The sequence below is a fragment of the Chaetodon trifascialis genome, chromosome 19, assembly GCF_039877785.1.
Source record: "Chaetodon trifascialis isolate fChaTrf1 chromosome 19, fChaTrf1.hap1, whole genome shotgun sequence".
Classification (NCBI taxonomy): domain Eukaryota; kingdom Metazoa; phylum Chordata; class Actinopteri; order Chaetodontiformes; family Chaetodontidae; genus Chaetodon; species Chaetodon trifascialis.
In genome coordinates, this window is record NC_092074.1 from 9,352,855 (window position 1) to 9,366,024 (window position 13,170).

General features: G+C 43.7%; 1 protein-coding gene across 2 annotated transcripts in view; it reads left to right on the top strand.

Annotated features, from left to right (window-relative positions):
* Positions 1-13,170, top strand: part of plcb1l (phospholipase C beta 1-like) — a 103,495-nt gene that overhangs the window by 80,194 nt on the left and 10,131 nt on the right. The window contains exons 15-32 of one of the 2 annotated variants that reach the window (XR_011603344.1): positions 204-290; positions 732-802; positions 1,045-1,141; positions 1,400-1,484; positions 1,751-1,875; positions 2,911-3,065; positions 3,167-3,331; positions 3,617-3,716; positions 4,009-4,113; positions 4,202-4,317; positions 6,582-6,720; positions 6,859-6,912; positions 7,044-7,253; positions 8,106-8,274; positions 9,197-9,273; positions 9,375-9,464; positions 9,605-9,662; positions 9,942-10,028. Coding sequence is in view for 1 of the 2 variants with exons in the window: in XM_070987296.1 (XP_070843397.1) it covers positions 204-290; positions 732-802; positions 1,045-1,141; positions 1,400-1,484; positions 1,751-1,875; positions 2,911-3,065; positions 3,167-3,331; positions 3,617-3,716; positions 4,009-4,113; positions 4,202-4,317; positions 6,582-6,720; positions 6,859-6,912; positions 7,044-7,263; positions 8,106-8,274; positions 9,197-9,273; positions 9,375-9,464; positions 9,605-9,662; positions 9,942-10,028 (2,000 nt within the window). In the remaining variant the exon portion in view is untranslated. Of the gene's footprint in view, positions 1-203; positions 291-731; positions 803-1,044; positions 1,142-1,399; positions 1,485-1,750; positions 1,876-2,910; positions 3,066-3,166; positions 3,332-3,616; positions 3,717-4,008; positions 4,114-4,201; positions 4,318-6,581; positions 6,721-6,858; positions 6,913-7,043; positions 7,264-8,105; positions 8,275-9,196; positions 9,274-9,374; positions 9,465-9,604; positions 9,663-9,941; positions 10,029-13,170 lie in introns of both variants that reach the window. The other variant, XM_070987296.1, reaches the window with a different exon arrangement.

Consider the following 13,170-nt stretch of genomic DNA (forward strand, 5'->3'; position numbering starts at 1 on the left):
AGCCAGATCTCTTCTTTCATCTGAAATGTAAATGAAGACATTTACACCACTGGTTCAGCGTGGCTGTTACCTGTTCTTTGAAGCAGCTGTCAGTTTATCATGCTATGCTATGGATCGTATCGTATTGCAGTCATGTAGTAGTTTGGCCTGCTCATATTGCAGGATGCAGTTCTGGTGTTGATGATTCTGTTTTTTCCACACAGGTTCAACCAAAGAGGAGATGGCAGATCCCTCGCAGCCTTCTGAGGGTGCTGAGCTCAGCCTGAGGCCGCAGGGCAGAAAGTCTATTGGTGAGTCATACATAGCACATGACCTCAGACTCAGAGGGAAATCATTAGTAGCACTCTCATCAGGCCGGCTGCAGAAGCTGTAGGTCAGTTCAACCATTACGCTGCTAAAATTAATTTCAGTGTGACCTCAGATTCAGTGGCAAATCTTTAGTAGATCTTTCATTATGCGGGTGCAGAGGCTGGGTCGGCTTGACCAAAACAACATTGAAATTCATTTCCTCAGTCGTTGAGCTGTGTGGGTCGGGACCTGTCAGTGTAAACCTTGTTTATGTCCCTGCATTAAAAGAGGCAACAGATCCCAGATAAAGACTTGTTTAAAGGCTTTCAAACCCACCTGCCTAACATTTTGCATCAACTATGTGGAAATGTCAGTTAAATTTACACGCGTTTGGTTGATTCAGCATTATTTATCTGTGACCATTTTTGTGACTCGGGTTTCAGGTGAGGTGGAGGCAGAAAGCGAGGATGAGGATGATGATGATGACGACTGTAAAAAGGGCTCAATGGATGAGGTGAGTATCTTTAAAGTGACAATTGAAATGTTAGAAATAATAGACTTACAGATCAGTGTGCTGTTTACATGCCATGTGCTTATGCTGCCCTCTAGTGTACAGTGCCCCTCTAGTGTGTTTTATATATATTTTATTTCCTCTGCGTCGCCAAAGATCTCATCAACAGGACATTTTTTTAAGACATTGTGCTGTGTTACATTTAGATATTTTGCTTGTGTGCGTGTGTGTGTGTTCATGTACAGGGTACAGCAGGCAGTGAGGCATTTGCCACAGAGGAAATGTCCAACCTGGTCATCTACATCCAGCCGGTCAAGTTCAACAGCTTTGAGGGCTCTAAAAGTATGTAAGAACGCTGAATTAGACCACATGAACATTTTATTTGTCTCTGAAATGCTGAGCTCAGCCACGTCTCAAGTGAGAAAAGAGTTGAGCTTTGGATTGAAATCCTTTAAATATTAATGGAAACTCAGTACATCGGCTCTGTAGAGGGGCTATAAACATACAGCACTGAGACGTGTGATGACTTCAATCTGTCCCGCCAACACTGGAACACTGTGATCAGCGTATCACCAACATATCACGTATCTCTGCCCGCAGAGATCAATCGCAGCTACCAGATGTCGTCCTTCGTGGAGACCAAAGCTTTGGAGCAACTGACCAAATCTCCTGTAGAGTTTGTGGAGTATCCTTCACAGTTTTACTGAAACATGTTTGTACTTAATGTAAGTCACAGTGCTTGAATCTAATTTTATGGTTATTTTTCATCTCACTCATGACTTCAGTCATATAGCTCATCTTCTTACATGAAAGTAAGAATGATAAACATGCTGTGTGTCATTTGCAGTCTGTAATCCATGCAGAGTTTGTTGCACGTCGCGTTGAGTAGTTGAAAAAGTAGTCAGTGGTAGCAGCGACAGCACCAGTTGTACCTTAACCTTCTCTGCTCAGATACAACAAACTGCAGCTGAGCAGGATCTACCCTAAAGGCACCCGGGTGGATTCATCCAACTACAACCCTCAGCTCTTCTGGAACGCCGGCTGTCAGCTGGTGGCCCTCAACTTCCAAACCATTGGTGAGGGAAGACAGTGAAAGACTATTACACGTGTTTTTTGGTAGAGACGCTACAGTGGTACATTGCGCTGATCAATTTTTTTTTAAGATTTTGGGCTATTTTGCTTCCATAACATGTCATCTTTCAGACTAGTGGAAAGAAAATATCCAGAATACACATTTAGTACAGAGTTCTTTGCAAATGAGCACATATGTAAAAGAGTGTGTAAGATTTGCATATTTGAATGTAACATCTTGATATAAATAATCAGGTGGGGAAGTTTTGCAGTGATATCTCTTTTTACCCTGTTCACCTGCCTTAATGATATAGAGGATTTGTTTCTTCACAATTATGGATAATGTATGAACCACTCCACTTTGGAGCGGGAGCAGCATCACAACAGCTGACAGGAAGAGGCTGGACAAACTCATCAGGAAGGCCAGCTCTGTCCTGGGATGCCCTCTGGAACTGTTGGAGGAGGTGGGCGAGAGGAGGATGACAGCCAAGCTGTCCTCCATGACAGTCAATGACTCCCACCCCCTCCAACACACAGTCACTGCACTGAGGAGCTCCATCAGTGACAGGATGCTACATCCAGAGTGTGTGAAGGAGCGGTATCGCCCTTCCTGCAGCTGTCAGACTGTACAACAAAAACTGCTCCATGTAATCAGTGCAATAATCTGTGCAATACAACCTGTTACTGTACAGTAATAGTATTTACAATTTTAGGACGATATTTCTTCTTATCTCACTCTTCTGTATATAATTGTTGTTTTTAATTTGCATGCACATGCTGCTGTAAATTGGAATTTCCCTTCGCGGGACTAATAAAGGACTATTGAATTGAATTGAATTGACTTTGAAAAGTAACAGGTACTAATCATTAAGTACTCCAAGGTCAATAAAACGAAGATGAAACTTACTCCTTTATTTTTAATGCCCAATAAATGGAAATCTAAAATATACAGTATGTATTTTAAAGTATGTTTGTCTGTTTTATCTCAGTGGAGTTGACTCACCCAAATAAACCTTTGTTTCTCTGTCCTCACGCCACAGATTTGTCCATGCAGTTGAACCTGGGCATGTATGAGTATAATGGGAAATGCGGCTTCAGACTCAAACCGGAGTTTATGAGGCGGCCGGACAAACACTTTGACCCTTTCACCGAGAGCACAGTGGATGGGATAGTAGCCAACACGCTGTCTGTAAAGGTTTGTGTCTGTCTTTTTTGTGTCTGTGAAGCTCTCTCGCTGTCTCTATGATGTGTTTGAGCTTTCTTTGCCGCTCTGTGGCTCTCTTTCCTCCTTCACAGATCATCTCAGGCCAGTTCCTGTCAGATAAGAAAGTAGGCACGTACGTGGAGATCGACATGTTCGGCTTACCAGTGGACACCAAGAGGAAAGCGTTCAAGACCAAGACATCTCAGGGCAATGCCATCAACCCTGTCTGGGAAGAGGAGGCCATTGTCTTCAAGAAGGTGGCTGTGGCTTTGTGCACACGAACACAGTGGAAACATTTTCATTTGAAAATCTTAACATGGAGCAGAGAGTTTAATTTGATTTTGACCCAGCTTACTGCAGGTTCACTCAGGGTATTAATACAAAAACAGCTTCTGGTAATGCACAGCCACATAACAGCTGAAAAGCCTGAGCAATACACGGAATATAAATGTGAATTATATCCTTAAGAAAATGCAACAAAACAGCAACTGTGTGGTGTCATTTTTATGTGATGATGAGAGCTTCTTGTACATTTTTCTCAGGTTGTGCTGCCCACACTGGCTTCATTAAGGATAGCTGTGTTTGAGGAGGGAGGAAAGTTCATCGGCCACCGCATCATTCCTGTGTCAGCCATCCGTCCAGGTGACTAATTCTGTTTCAGCACCGCTCTCATCATCCACCATGAAGCGTCATTTGAATGTGATTGTTAATTCCACTTTTATGGACAGGTTGAGAATAGAGGGAATATTAAAAAGTGAGCATTTGAAATACACAGAAACGATGAAAACATGACAAACGAGAGAAGAGACGGTACTAAATAAGATTTGTTTAAATGTCTGCATAAGCTGTGGTTCTTCCCTGAAGTGTCTTCAATTATCTGGATGCTCTGCTGCACTTGATGTGATGAACCCTTAATCTGACTCACACCCTGCAGGCTATCACTACATCAGTCTGAGGAATGAGAAGAACCAGTCCCTGACTCTGCCCGCTCTCTTCGTGTATGTCGAAGTAAAGGACTACGTCCCAGACACATTTGCAGGTAAGCTGCGGTTGAACAATGTTTTCGGTCAAGAGCTTCAGAATCACGCTCGGCTTTTACAAAAATGCTCCTTTGTTTTCTTCCTCAGACGTCATTGAGGCTTTGTCCAATCCCATTCGCTATGTCAACCTGATGGAGCAGAGGGCCAATCAGCTGGCTGCTCTCACGTTGGAGGAGGGAGGAGAGGACGAGGGAGACAAAGAGGTGTGTGTGTGTGTATGCTTCTAGCTCCCACATGCTGGATGTGTGCTCATTGTTGCTTGTGTCTATGTGTGGAAAGCTTTGTGCATTTGATTAGTCGCTGATTGAGACGAGCAGTCCCTCAGCCAGCTGGCCACTCTCGTCATTGTCAGGAACTAACCGGTTCAGAAATTCAAAAGATAAGGTAGGCACAATGATAAGCTGCAGAGAGAGTTCCCTTTCCTCTCTATTAATATGCAATTTAGAAAGAAGCAGCATGAGGAGGTTTTTAATATCACCACAGAGTACTTTAAAGCCCACAGCCATCCACCAGCACCATTATGGAGAAAGGAGGGATTATGAAGCACAGCCTGTGTCCAGCACAGATATTATCAACAGACTTTGTTTTGGCCATTTTTCATTCGCAGTTGCTCCGTGATAAAGTGCTCTGCAACCACAGCTGTAGCAGTATTGTTGCTGCATTTCATCAAGCCTCTTCCAGCAGCTACCTGCAGGCTCTGATTATAGGTTTCCTCTGGGGGGAGGTCTGTCATTGTGTCTCAGTGTACTTTCATTGTGCCATGCTTCAAAGGTGCAATGTGTAAGATATGGCCAGGATTTTAGCTTAAAACATTAAGAAAATTACCTAACATAATTGTCACAATGTGACGAAGTAGCAGTTCTGACAGTGTGTCGAAGGCGCCCTGTTGAAAGTCTCGTTCACCACTCACAAAAAGAGCGAGGTTGACAACCCAAATCAAATGAATGTTGCATGACTGACAATCAGATGGATCTTACTGATCCTCTTAAGGTCTGTAATGGTCTGTAATGTTGTAGTTCTACACCTGACCTTAGCTTGAGGTCAGTCTTAAAGGTAAGTACATGGAGACTTTGACCACTAAAAACATTTGTATGGGGCTCACACCAAGGACCCGCATGTTTGGTTTCATGCTATTCGACCGATCGACAGTTGGTGGCGGTAATGTGCCAAGAAATGCTGTAGTATGCCAATAAAGGCAAGGAATTATTAAGAGTGCCACCTCTGAAGATGTATTATGAGGAAAGTTGTGCATTCAGCATGTTTGTTAGGCCTCAAGAACATACAAAATGCAATTTGGTGATAGGCAGTGAATGTAAATACTGACTAACCACTGACTAACATGAAACACAGGAAATAAGCAAACTGAGTTTAAACCGCTGTTGGCAGTGACCTTCAACTTTAGTAGAGGCTTCAGTTGGATTCTAACCTAAACGCCAAGCAGCTCCAAGAGTTAACAAGCGGTCGCTGCATGAGAGGAAGTGACCGTCTGCTTTGTTGCTAGTGACATATCAGAGGAAAGATTGCACTGCGAACATCTCACACTAATGGGCCATCAACATTACAACAACAGCAGGAGGATGGTCACTGCATAAGTTGTGCATTAAGGGTACAGTCGCATCACTCTTTTTGATAGCGTTAGTCATTTTAAATGCGCTTAACAGAGTGTACGTGTAGCCGAGGATTAATGTGGACTGAATGCAACAGGGAGCAGACAAAGAGACGATACCTGAGGAGAAACTTAAGGTGACAGGCAAGGCAAGGTTATCTGGGGTTATGAGAAGAGGGGACTGGAAATAAGGGTTGTTCCCAAGGGGCTTCTTTTATCTGATTTGCCAGCTGATACGATTAGCCAGGGGATGGCCGACAGAGAGCTGCTTCACATTGTGACCATGGCAACAAAAGCGGCAGAGCAGGGAAAGGCAGAGCACGGTGTGAGGAGATGAGTGTGGAAGGAGGAGAAGATCTGGCTAGCGGGACTAGAGCAGAGATTATTTAAAAGTGCGTTACTGTTTCAGAGATAAGAGCGTATAGTGCGAGACTCAGTGGAGCTGGGGGGGAAATTAAGATCTGCTCAGCCTCAGCGCGGGAAGCAATGTTGAGAGTGGGTTACCAAAGCTATGTCTACAAACTACCCTGCAGGACACAGGTACAGCAAGAGAAAACGGATGCCGCCGCTCAAGACTCAAAAACAGCCTTTGTGAATGTGATTAAACATTATAATAAGCTTTGGCGTTAAAGTTTAAGGAATAGAAGTTCCGTTCATCGTGATAGCAGCAGAGGAATGTGCTGTGAGAACGTGCAATGTTTGATTGTGTCTTTGTAACTGTCCACTTTACTGCACATTTTAGAAGTTGTCATGTATGTTAACAATTTAAAATGCTCTACATAAAAATCTCATTGGTTGGTGCTGTATTTACACCCGTTGACTGGATGCATCCACATGTCGACTCTTTCATGTGATGGACAGGTGGAGGCAGGAAGTGATGCCCCCTCAGAATCGAAGGTGGACCAGCGGGTAACACTGCCTGCAGAGAACGGACTGAGCCATACGCCCATTATCGCCCCTAAACCCCCCTCGCTGGTCGGCCACCAGCCCCAGTCTGCAGGTACTGTACAGATAACCAGCAGCATGTTTTCAATAGCTGGAAAAGCTCATTACAAATGTACATTGCAGAACCATTTCAGAAAAGTTCAGAGGTTTTTCTGTCACTTAATTGCGCAACTAACTTGCTTTTGTTGACCAGGCTCATTGAAACCATCAGTGAAGACTGAAGACATCATTCAGAGCGTCCTCACTGGTAACATTATGTTTTCAAACTTCATCATTCCACATGATTCACTCATTAGAATGAGTTTCATTGATTTAACAGTCTGTTACACTTTGTCTCGCTCACTATTGTCTATCTTTTTCTGTTGGTCCTGTCTTTAGAATTGGAGGCTCAGACATTGGAGGAGTTGAAGCAACAGAAGGGCTTTGTTCGCGAGCAGAGGAAGCAGTACAAGGAGATGAAGGAGCTGGTTCGGAAACACCACCGCAAGACCAGCGAGCTGATCAAGGAGCACACAGCTCGTGCGTCCGAGCTACAGAGTCAGCACCAGCGCCGGCGCTCTGCCCTGCAGAAGAGCCACAAACGAGACGGTAAGAAAAGGTAGGTAGCCCTCCTCTTCTCCGCTTCAACGTGTCTTACTGTTCTGCTCCCCCTCCTCACCTCTTGCCTTTGAAATCCTTGTGCTCCATCTATCATCAAAGAAACCAGAAACACGTCAACACGACTCAGAAAAAAGGGGCACAAAATGACGTGTAGTTCATGACAAAACATAGTAAACATGATGGTGTACAATGTTTCCTCCCTGTCCCTCTTTATTCCTTACTTTCTGTCTTCCATCTACAGAAATACTCAATACATCATGTACCTTTAAAAGTCATCAAAATGCACTGTTGCATATCGTATTGCTCCAAGACAAACACTTTAAGGCAGACATCGCCCTCTTCAGAAAGAGCCTTGTCTGGAATAAGAATGAGTGGATAAGGCTTCCTCCAGGCCTCAGGGACTCATTCAGGGCCCTCAGGAGTCCATCACACGCTGAAGAATCAGTACTCAGCATGCAGCAAAGATAACAGTTCTCTCAGCCAGTGTGGAGCACAGAGGAGCACTGCATAAGACAGATAATTTCATTTCAACCAAATCACTTCAGGGTACAAGATAAGTCCTAATGTTTGAAATGGCTTCAAACATTAGCATTAATGTTCTGTTGCGCCATTTCCAGAAAAAGTTTATTTAATGACCAGTTGGCAGGCTGCCATGAAGGCAGACATGTCAGTATCTGTGTTAGTAATGCTGTCATTCTAGTTTTATTTGATATAAAGACGCATATCACATGTATTCATGCACAGTGTCCAGTTACAGAATGAGTTAGGACCACTGTACTGAAACAGAAGAAGGTATCTTAATTTGCTGGCGTGTGTATGTGTGTGTGTTTGCGTCTCCAGTCGGTCCGAGCACTCTCTGTCGACCCTGGACCAGGAGCTGTGTGAGCTGGATCAGGAGTGCGGTCAGAGGCTCGCAGAGCTGAAGGAGCAGCAGCAGCAACAGCTCCTCACACTTCGCCAAGAGCAGTACTACAGCGAGAAGTACCAGAAACGAGAACACATCAAGCAGGTATCCGCAAACACACACGCACTGGATATAGATGTGAGGCCTGCTGGGTTGGCTAGTTGTTAAATGAATAGCAAGAAACAGGATTGTTTGTTGTTTTCAGAATCCTTTTGAAATTCCATTTGCATGCACTTAAACAGCCTTGAACGTCTTTGCCACTATGTAGAGAAATGGCCGAACAATTATTCTCACAGATTTGCAGTCTGTGAGAACAGACATTTCCAGCCAAAAACATGCTGCTCCCCAAAGGTCTGTTAAGTATTAAACAATTATCATTCGGTACATACTGCACATATATGGATGAAAGACTTAAAGCTCCAGTCCACATGACAGATTTCCCATCGTAAGCTGCCTAGTTATGGCCACTACACTTGAAGCTAATTTGAACTTTCCCAGAGTTTATAGTACCGGTCACTGTTCCCACACAAACAGCACATATAAACATACATAATATAAACAAGCACATACTGCATGTGGCAGCGGAGTGAGCAAACACACATATATGAGCTTGCCCTGACTTGATAAAGCGCTGACTCTCTCCATCTGTCCCAAAGCTCAGATAGGCTAACGCAGGCTAATCACTTCAGACAAGTGAATGAGTGAACGCTGCTGTAAGCTCACCATGTACAATATTACAGCCGTCATTCCGCTGCCTGCGCACATGTTCTGTTGTGTGGTGTGGAAAAAGAAATGACTTCTGCTCCAGTAGTCCTGCACAGTGAGCACAGCTGAGGTGTCACAAAGGTTTGCTCAAGCAAAAGATAACAGGCGTGGTGGAGATTGTTCCTTAATTGTGATCAAACAAACGTAGCTGGAATAAAAGTGACTTAAATGATCGAGAATTAAAGCGGATGTTTTCTGTCTCGCTCTGCTCTGGTTTGTTGCCAGTGTCCAATCATGACTCTCCTTGTGTGTCTCTCTCCAGCTGGTTGAGAAGCTGACCACCATCGCGGAGGAGTGCCAGAATGCTCAGCTCAAAAAGCTCCGAGACATCTGTGAGAAGTAAGACTGTGTTCAGCTCACGCACACGTTCACGCGAACACGAAGGAGTCCTACAGTTTCATCCTCTTTGTCTTCCTCTTTCTCTGTCTCACCATCTATAGAGAAAAGAAGGATCTGAAGAAGAAAATGGACAAGAAACGGCAAGAGAAGATCAATGAAGCCAAATCTAAAGACAAGAATGTGACAGAAGAGTAAGTATCTGTATTTGAACCTTAACAGCAAATGGTAAATGGAACTTTAATATATTTGTGCGACCACTAGATGTCACTAAAGATTTAGCTCTGGTGCAGCTGGTTGCTCGATTTGAATGCTGTGAAAATTCTCCCCACAGAGAGAAGCTGGAGATCAACAGATCGTTTGTCAATGAGGTGGTGCAGTACATCAAACGGGTAAGAGAAGATAAGGCCATGGTCTGATGGAGTCCCTCATAAAGATGTAGAAATAATGAGAATAATAATGATAATAATAAACTGTATTTGTGTAGCACCTCTCGTACAAGGACAGCAGCACAAAGTGCTTTACAACAAATAAACTGTGTGAAAAAAGACTGAATGAACATAAAAGCGGGGTGTGTGTGTGTGTGTGTGTGTGTGTGTGTGTGTGTGTGTGTGTGTGTGTGTGTGTGTGTGTGTGTGTGTGTGTGTGTGTGTGTGTGTGTGTGTGCGCAGTTGGAAGACGCACAGAGTAAAAGACAGGAGAGACTACTGGAGAAGCACAAGGACATCCGCCAGCAAATCTTGGATGAAAGGCCAAAGGTAAGACATTAAGAAAGTTAAGAAAATGTTAAATGAAACTCAAATGTGCCAAACTCTTGATTTGTGATGTGTTTGTTAATACTGTACACGCTCATTTTTTTTCCCATTAATTCCATCACATGCTCTTCTTAGCGCTTCTTTTAAGTTACTGGTCTGCTGCATGACAGAATCCGCCCTCAGCGTGTTCCGGGGTGCACGGCCAGGGGCCCAGCATGCCTTTGGATCCTTGCATGTGCAAACAGAAAGAAAAAGACATTTTTCCCGTACTGACTGGCGCGGCTGCAAATGGCAATCCAGTAAATTTACACAGATCTTGGCTCGGCATTTTGCTCTTTGCATCGTGGATCAACAACATAGAAGTTTTATGAGATGTGAATCGAAACATAACTTTGGCTAAATGTGAGTAAATTGTCCTTGAACCAAACAATATCTCTAACTGAACACTGGCTGTTCATGTGCATCTGGGGGGCTAACGTGGTCATGGTTTAGAGAGATATGGCTTTGGCATATTTGTTTTTTTTCCACTTGTTGACATGAGAATATGTCACCATAGCTTTGAATACCAGTGCCTGCTGTGCTTCATGTGGTTGCATACAGTAACACCATGTGTTGGGTTCTTTGGTTTTGTAGTAGTGAACAATGGTTAGCTGCCTCTTAACACAGAGGTCCCCACTGTGGTGGCTGCATCTGTCCTGGGCTGTCTTTGTTAATGCGCTTCCTGGTGTCAGGATCTAATCCCATCATGCCATGCTGCTATATGCTACGTACACATGGACTTTTAGCATGACTGCTTTTCCTCTATGAGTTGCGCAGTTCGCAAACTTGTCATTGTGACTGTCATTGTAGGACGATTGTGCAGCTGAAGAGCATGGTAAGACTATCGCTGCATCCCAGTGTTCAGTATTAATACAGCATCAGTGTGGCACAAATAATATGCAACCCTTGTGCACCCGGGTTGTTGACTGGCAGCAAGTGAATGCAGATTGCATCTCTGTAATGTCTCGGACCTGCCAGGCATCGCTCCAATGCTGAAAACTGTATGAACAGAATGTCAAATATGGCGTGACTGTATATTTAAGTGCGGCCTGCGTAGCATGGCAGCATAACAGCGTAACAGGGGCAGCAGATTGGCCCGTGTGTAGTGAGATCACAGCCCAGTTGGAAGGCTCGAATGCAATCCCACCTGTCAGTGCGTCCTTGAGCAAATTCCTCGGTGCCAGCCAGGGAGTAAAAGGCAAACTTCACCATTTTGGGTTATCAATCAGGTATATTAAATCAACTATATCTGTATTTATCTGTATATTCTATTTAAAGTATAAAAACCTCATACTATTATTCTAATTATGGACATGTTCATAGCACAAATATGATATCATGTGATGCTAGTACATCTAAACACAAAGACACTGATGTGATCATGAGAAGCGTAGTGTACTTTTACCATATCCACTCATGTTTTTTTTGTTTTTTTTATTAAAAGACAGGCTTAAATCAGAAGTGTTCTGTTGGAGACAGCTGCATAAACACCCACTCTCAAAGTGACAGCTCCTTTTTGCTTTAAAACCACTTGAGTTGAGTGTGGGAGGTGCAGCATAGACATCCAGCCCTACCCCTCACATACAGTAGGTCTTTCCCATTTGCCCAAAAACCAGCAGTATGAAGACACTGAAATACTGCTGATGATCGTATTTGCCTTTTAACCATCTGCTTGGTGTGTAAACTAGACAGGTTATTGACCTGCGCTCCTTTTAATGTGGTCCTGTAGTGACCCTCATTATCATTTTTAAATAGTTGCGAGAGCAGTCTTGTCAATAACAGCAGAATTATAATGATTTCATGAATCAACAGTGATTCAGTATGAGCCTTCTGAAAGAGCCTCATCACAGTCTAATTAACATTGAATTAAGCCAGTTTCCTCAGATGACAAAGACATGCTGCTGTTTTCTTTTGCTGATCACTCCAGTGTTCCAATCAGATTTCATTCTGTTAGCCGTCGTCATTTCCCGCAAAATTGTAACTGATTATCCATCACCTAACCCCGCTGTCACAATCACTTCTCCAAATCAACATCCGGGCCATGGCAAATTTAATTCGCCCGAAGAAGCCTGCGATGTGGTAATCAGCCATCTCTGCAATATCTGTTCTCATGCAGCAGCGGCCATTTGTATGCAAAATATGCGAGAGATGTCAGAGGACGCGGCTCTGGAGACAGACATCAGAGAATGCCCACAGTTACGTTGGTTAAAACATGCAGGACGCTACCCACGCTGCCAGAATAACAACCAGAGTTAAGGATGCATTTCTGTCTGAGATTATGTGGTTAAATGGTACTAATGTGAAATCCTGTGAAGGAAAAAAAAAGGGAAGCAGGCTGGATAATCTCTGAGATTGTGTGTTTTTGTCAAAGTCTTCACGCTGTAAAAAAGCTATGAGTACCCCTGCCAGCCTCTGTCATAGTTTGTTCATTGTAGCAGGTTTTGGCTGCCCTGATTTCACGTTTCACTTCTTTTGCACTCTCTTTAACACTGTTAGGTACTCTACCCTCAATGCTCCTTTCTTTTAAAAGCACCTGAAAAGACTTAGATAGTCAAGGTGTACTGTACAACTACTGAGCTGCTACCAACACTGTTAAGTTCATCAGTATCATAACCAGTAGTATTTGATCATCAGTACAGTATGAGTCGTAACACGTCCCAGCCAGTTCAGTCAATATAGCCTCATCTATATTGAGTCAGTACATGCTTTGCACAGTGGCCCCCAACAGCATTTAAATGTTGATCACATACAGCTGTGCTACATCTATTTTCCAGCTCTGCCTAACAGCATGTGGAAATGTCCTAGAGCAAAACACTGAACCCAAAGCGGGTCCCTATGAGCACATTGTGGGCCTTGCATTGCAGCTCTGATACCATCTGTGTGAGTGTGATGAATATGAAGCATTGTAAAGCACTTGGCTCTCCCAATTAATGCTCTTTGTGAATGGTGTCCATTCAGCATGGTTCAGACTCGCCTAAACTATATTTGAGGCAAAGGGAGGCATTGTTGATTAGCTCACAGGAAGACCCTTTACTGGTTAGCTTTTGGGTGGATGCAAACAACAACGGAAACAGAAACATAGAAAGCAGAAGGGCGGTAAGACAGG